Here is a 6,808-nt window from a genome sequence, read left to right on the forward strand (position 1 = left end):
CGGAGCGTCCACGAGAAAGTGGTTTAAGAACGCCCCTGGAGATGACGGAGCCCTCTCTAATGGGGCCTGCCAATCCGATTACTCTTTATTGTGAGTATGAAGCCTGGTGTGTAATTCAGTTTGAGGAGAACAGAGGGCCACCGTCAGCCTGGGAAAGTTCACACTCGGCAATGTGAAGACACATTTCAGGCACAGAGGAAATATTGCAGAGGATGCGTTGACTTCACCTGGCAGACTACCTTCACCTCACTATACCTTTAAAATGTTAATGTTGTACTTTTTTCATTCATACTAAATTATAATCAATATTTGAGTCTGATTAATTTTAAGATGTGAACATGAATCTGTTGTGTTAACTGAAAATTAAAACTACTAAAAGTATTAAAATGATGAAATAAATAACAATAAATTAAAGCTCAATAGAAATATAAAAAGTAAACGCTAATTCAAAATATTAATAATAGTATATAAATAATACTAAAATGAAATTGGTATGAACAAGAAAAAATGTGACAACATTTACTGATTTCTTAAAGAAATCCATAAAGGGGTTATATTAATTTTTCATTATTTAAAAACACTGTAAGCAAATAAGCAATAGCTAGTAGTGTATACAATACTGTCGTACTTCATGTTAGAACTCTTGTTTTATAGAAAATACACAAGTCACCAGCGTGCCCGTTTCTGGCTTTGCATAAAGGTCCTCATGAACTATGTCAAATTGAACAGCCATGACAATGTTTTGTTGATTTGGCTGTAAACGTCACATTCCATGTCATCACACCACATCCATATCCACATCTATATACATATCCATATCCTCGTCATGCAGATCAGGGTCATGATGAGGTTGGAAAGTTTGTTGTAGTCATAGTAGTCCACTTCCTCTCATTTGATCCCTTTTACCTTGAGACTTTTCCTCACTGATTTCAAATAATTCGGATCTGGATAGCCCGAGCTGAGACAAAAGGAGAGAGAATGTTGACGAATCAACATTAAAGATGAACAACACAAAAAACCTAAATGAAATAAAATCGCACAAAATAGTATATTATCCAAAAATGTTAATTAAATGTTTAACATAATGGTTTCCTTATGGTTTTAAAGGCAAAATAGGATAAATAAATCAAATAAAGATAACATTTTGAATAAAAAATAACTATTTATTTGAATAATTTGTTTATATTATTATGGTTTTCATTTTTCTAATCGCTTCTAAAGACGAAATCATAAAATTTGCTTAACTATAACAAAAACACTTAACAGAAAATAAAACAAAAAAAATCTGAAAATAAATCAATTTTAAATGAATTGAAAATATTTATTTTCAGGCTTAATTAAATGTTTAACATAAGGGTTTCCTTACGGTTTTAAAGGCAAAATAGGATAAATAAATCAAATAAAGATAACATTTTGAATAAAAACTCAAAAAATAACTATTTATTTGAATAATTTGTTTATATTATTATGGTTTTCATTTTTCTAATAGCTTCTAAAGACGAAATCATCAAATTAACTTAACTATAACAAAAACACTTAACAGAAAATAAAAATAAAAAATCTGAAAATAAATGAATTTTAATTGAATTGAAAATATTTATTTTCAGGCTTAATTAAATGTTTAACATAAGGGTTTCCTTATGGTTTTAAAGGCAAAATAGGATAAATAAATCAAATAAAGATGACATTTTGAATAAAAACTCGAATAATTTGTTTATATTATTATGGTTTTAATTTTTCTAATCGCTTCTAAAGACGAAATCATCAAATTTGCTTAACTATAACAAAAACACTTAACAGAAAATAAAACAAAAAAAAATCTAAAAATAAATCAATTTTAATTGAATTGAAAATATTTATTTTCATGCTTAAAAATAGTATGTAAGACGCTGCAAATGAATAGAAAGTAAATTTTGTTTTGTTTAGTGAAGTAAGAATATATATATTTGAACTCAGCAATTATGAAGAACTGTGGTGAACACTGATCTACTATTTGGGATTCATTATTATACCTTCCGCTGTCCCGAGTCTTGAGGGGTATATCTGCAGGCGTCACGCGGTATTCACCGCTGAGATCGGCCGCCACAGTGAACAGCAGCTTGTGTTGGAAGGCCTGCTCCAGTAGCCGGACGATCTTGGTCCCTGTGGTGTTCTGAGGCAGGTAGGCCACACACTCACTCCCCTTGTAGCCATGTCCCGGGTGCGGATGCTTATCCTGCAAGACGAGTTACTAAAGTTGAGCACTTCCATAAAAAAACAACTCTAAACTCATCTGATTAAAAAACAACAACAACTGATGGACACTAAGGTCAAGCACAGCACTTTATAAACACTTCAGGCATTAGTGTCTATATATCATAACAGGGGATTTCAGTTCTGTAGTGTGTAAGTGTCTGAGAAACAGGCTGGACAGGATTCCACAGAGCAGAAAGACAGATAGCTGAGATGTTTCTCAGTGATAGATTGAAAGGTGTGTCAATTGGCCTTGTTATTTAAACACCGTCAAAGAAGAGATACTGTAAAAAAACAATGAGAAGAATTCATCATGATCATAAGCTCACCGACTGGATTCCATCATCAAAATGAAAGGTGATTTGAATGGTGTCACAGTCAGGATGTCCCGGCAAACTCCGTCTTTCAATGTTACAATTCATCTGCCCTCCATCTGGCTGGCTTCCTTGTTTTATCAGATTATTCTTTTTGCGGTTGCTTGATCTTTGAGTTTCTGCTTGAATTGTCACGAAACATAACAGACACACGTTAATGGTACAAATGGCATCCTCAAACACATACAAGCTTTTCTCAGAAATAAAGTGACTTTCTTGAGCTACTCTTAATTGTGGATGTATGATGTCAGGCGTCCTAGATATATCCAGGTATTAGTGTATTACATTAACTACTGAATTAGCAGGTTGTGCTAATGTTTCACAAAAAAAAAAAATGTCTATCTATTTTTTTAATCATTTGAAACCTAAAAAAACTAATAATTTTATTGAAATTGAGCTTGTTAGGTAATGCATTAACTAACATTAGCAATAGGCAATTCATTTGTTACACTATTTACTCTTTGTTAATGTTAGTTAATAAAAATAGAACTGTTCCTTCATGTTAGCTTATGGCCATTAAATAATATGGTAATTTTAGTCATATAATAGCTGTTGTGAACTAGATTAATATGCATTAAAAGAATTGTTAATTTATATTAACTATACTGTTAACAAACGTTATTGTAAAGTGCTACTGATATTTAATTATTTGACGCAATAGCATTCATGCATTCTTAAAAGTGGGAAAACATGTAGATATTTATTTGTGGGTAATATTTGTCTTTCAGTGTCATGACCTGTGTGTCGGGTCAGAAGCTCACCTGTCTCACCCAGCGGTGGAGGACCGTTCAGGTATCTGGTGCAATGCATCTTATCCTTGCTCTGTGAAGCGCCCATGATCAGCTCCGAGTTAAATGAGCAAAGATTTCATAGGTCTGCCGGTCATTGAAAAGAATAAGCTATAAGAATAAGATATCACAGAGGAGTTTATATCAAATCATTTGAACGCATTCATATTTCATCTTTTAGGATGCTTACCTGCTTCTCTCTTTCTTTAGGGTGAACTGCTCAGCTACACTCTTGAATCTTTCTCATAGCTCACAGATTGCACACAAATAAATAAGGAAGAGAATGTAGGTGCAGTTAAACCTGTTCTGGATGAGACTGCTGGTTGAGAACGGGAGGGGTTTTGAGGATTTCGGCAGGCGAGAAAGACATGTTTCATGTATTTGTTTGCTTGAGGATTCAAAATGTTTCTACAAACTTTTAATGCGATTTGTGTGTGAAAATAATGATAAATTGTTTAATCTGGTTAGCCAAAATAACTTCCCCTGCAGTGACTTCTCTTCTCTGATGACGTGTTTACCTGTCACTCACATTAGATCGACCAATAGCAATCCACACAACCATCCAATCAATTATCGATGGACAAAATCAATTCCTGCCCTACATTTTTTCTTGTTCGAGAAGCCATTTCATCCAGATATATATATATATATATATATATATATAATATATATATATATATAAGCTTGTTTCCGCCACAGAATACAAAATAAAAAAGGCAATTGCGACTTTTTATCTCACAATTCTGAGGAACAAAGTCTTTTTTTTCTTAGAATTGGACTTTATAACTTGCATTTGTGAGGTTGATATCTCACAATTCGGAGAAAAGATGATATAAACTCGCAATTGCTAGAAATAAAGTCAGAATTTCTCGCAATTTCAAATTTATATGTTGCAATTTTGAATTTATATTTTGCAATTCTAACTTTATAACACGTAATTGCGACTATATCACACAATTCTGACTTTATGTCTTGCAATTCTCGGAAATAAAGTCAAAATTGTGAGATGTAAACTCTCAACTGTGAGATATAAAGTTGCAGTTTTCTTTTGGAAACAAGCTTCCATTGATATATGTCACAATAAGGAAGAAAAGAATATCACTACTTCCATACTTCCATTCTCAAAAGCTTTTGATATAGTCAACCATCATATTTTATTGGAAAAAAAAAATCAAAAATATGGTTCTCATGATGTTACGCTGCCTTTAGTGGTTAAAAAACTATTTCAAAACAGACAACCATTTTAATGGATGCTATTCCAACAAATCCAGACTACCTTGTGGGGTCCCACACTGTAAAAAAAATATTGTTGGTTTAACTTAAAAAAGTAAGTAACCTGGTTGACTTAAAATTTTAAGTTGATTGAACTGGAAAAAGTGAGTTAACACAATGAAGGAGATTACTTTAATCATCAGAAACTCAAAATAATAAGTTATCTCAACTAAATGAATTATTTAAGTTGATTTGACAAAAGAAAATATGTTGTGATAACAAATCTTGAAAATATTTTTTTACAGTGTGCCATCTTTCTCACCAATCTAGGGAGTTGATTCTTGCGTTCATAGCTCAAACTATCTAATAAATGGAATTATTCGTACAATCCTCTAGAGGATTCTGTAACATCCCAAATACAATGTTTGTCTCGTGAGGATTCAGAGGTCACATAATTGACTCAGTCTCACAAGTTTCTAGAGATTTGTTCCTTATCATTCACTGAAGGGGGTTTCCAACTCTGTAAAGCATTATGTAATAAAGGAAGGATAGAACAACATGTAGTCTACTTCTCCAGAAGAGTGGAGAGAAATATCACAAAGACGGCACATGAATCCGTGGATCCACTGCGGAGGCTCAGAGTGAGATGAGGGGAGATGAGACCAAAGACTCCAGGCTGAGAAGAGATTGAGAGTTCCTGCTTTCAGCACACAATAAATCCAGAGATGTGTGCAGAGAGAAGGACTTACTGATCTGCAGACTGGACAGGGGTTTAGTTTTATTGTGGGTTTTTTTTTTTTTGTGAGGCGAAAGCTGATTTTTTATGACAGTGTTTCTGTTCGTCTGTGTACATTCTGTCTTTTCTGCCTCTTTGTCACAAACCTGCACGAGAAAGTTCCCTACTTTTTCTTTCTGCTCTCATATACATATTGATTACAAATGCCATGATTTTTTTTTTTTTTTTTTTTTGAGGCGCATCATTGTAGGGTCTTGATGGCTTGATTAGAAGTGCAAGGAGCTAATCAACCAGATAATCCACATACACACACAGAGAAGAGAGAAGCTGCTGATTAATGATATTGATAATCACATGCGTTTTCAAAACTAGAGACTCTTAGTACGGTAATGCCATATAGGCCACCAATCTCCACCAGTTTTAAGAATTTAAAAGAATAGCAAATATATAATATTTTTTTGATACTGTAACTTCAATGTAAACATATCCTTTTTTTTTTACTAATATTAATCATGTGTTTGGTCTGTTGGCTGGCTGCCAGCACGCTATTTGAGTGACATACACAATTTAATCAAATTAAAATAATTATCTGATCATCCTCCATAACACGGTTGCTATTTACATCTCATGTCGTCTGTAAACTCTTGCGTACCAATGCAATGACTTATGCATTTTTAATACATCACAACAAGCTACACAACAAACCTCTTGTTACCACAGCCACAAAGCGTCCGCGCCCTCAGATCACTTGGACGTGGCTTACAAGAGGTAAAAACGATATAAATACTGTTCGTTTTCTCACACAAACCGCTCGTTACGTGTCTTTCGTGCTCTTTGAGGTGGTGACCATAGACCTCCATTATATGACTGACAGACACCTAAAAATATCAAAATTGGAACTACTGCGGTAACAAAGACACCTACATCTTGGATGCCCTTGAGGTAAGCTAAAACATACCAAATACTAATTTTCAACTATCCATTTTTCTTAACATTGCAACGCTGCATTTCTAATCAACTCCTGACAAACACATTGATTATCATTTGAATTATTATCACTCAGTGAGTCATTTAACCAAGTCTTTTGTCTTCCAAACACGTTCAAATGTACAAATTCATGTAATTTCTTATTTACCTGGAAGGAATATAGGGATTCCCCAACTTTTTTGTCAGCTCTACCTCTTTGACCTAATATTTATTTAAAGTACCACCAGCGATTTTAAGTGAACAGGTCAATAATACAATTAAATCCAATAATAGATTCAAGTTCATGGTTCTCCGATGTCATCGACAGGATTATCCTGTTCAAATCAATGTGATAAGCGAGTTTGGTCAAAAAGTAATCTAAAAGTAATCAAATATACCTTAAATATGTAATGTAATGGATTACATTACTAACTACATTTTTTGCCATGTCATTTGTAATCAGTAACCGGCTGTAATTTGTAAGCTCTACCTAATGCCAA

General features: G+C 33.5%; 1 protein-coding gene across 3 annotated transcripts; it reads right to left on the reverse strand.

The window, feature by feature from the left end:
- Positions 1–526: 526 nt before the first annotated feature.
- dtx3la (deltex E3 ubiquitin ligase 3L a) lies at positions 527–4,018 on the reverse strand. 3 transcript variants are annotated; one of them, XM_039684612.2, is made up of 5 exons: positions 3,585–4,018; positions 3,368–3,481; positions 2,562–2,728; positions 2,013–2,215; positions 527–958 (listed from the first exon to the last, which is right to left on the reverse strand). In XM_039684612.2, exons 2-5 carry the CDS (start codon positions 3,441–3,443, stop codon positions 889–891), a joined length of 516 nt encoding a protein of 171 aa, XP_039540546.1. In that variant the 5' UTR covers positions 3,444–3,481; positions 3,585–4,018; the 3' UTR covers positions 527–888. The 3 variants fall into 3 exon arrangements, with proteins under 3 accessions (XP_039540546.1, XP_039540547.1, XP_039540545.1); XM_039684613.2 differs by having other exon boundaries at positions 2,562–2,725; positions 3,368–3,505; XM_039684611.2 differs by having other exon boundaries at positions 3,368–3,505; positions 3,585–4,017.
- Positions 4,019–6,808: the final 2,790 nt, after the last annotated feature.

The sequence above is a fragment of the Pimephales promelas genome, chromosome 22 (assembly GCF_988280905.1).
Source record: "Pimephales promelas chromosome 22, fPimPro1.hap1.1, whole genome shotgun sequence".
Classification (NCBI taxonomy): domain Eukaryota; kingdom Metazoa; phylum Chordata; class Actinopteri; order Cypriniformes; family Leuciscidae; genus Pimephales; species Pimephales promelas.

Bases quoted from the DNA above. Each gene is read 5' to 3' on its own strand.
- dtx3la (XM_039684612.2), bottom strand. From the start codon at position 3,443: ATGGGCGCTTCACAGAGCAAGGATAAGATGCATTGCACCAGATACCTG. The intron at 2,216-2,561 runs GTGAGCTTATGA...CTCGTCTTGCAG, and splicing joins TTGATGATGGAATCCAGTCG to GATAAGCATCCGCACCCGGG. The intron at 959-2,012 runs GTATAATAATGA...CTTTTGTCTCAG, and splicing joins AAGACTCGGGACAGCGGAAG to CTCGGGCTATCCAGATCCGA.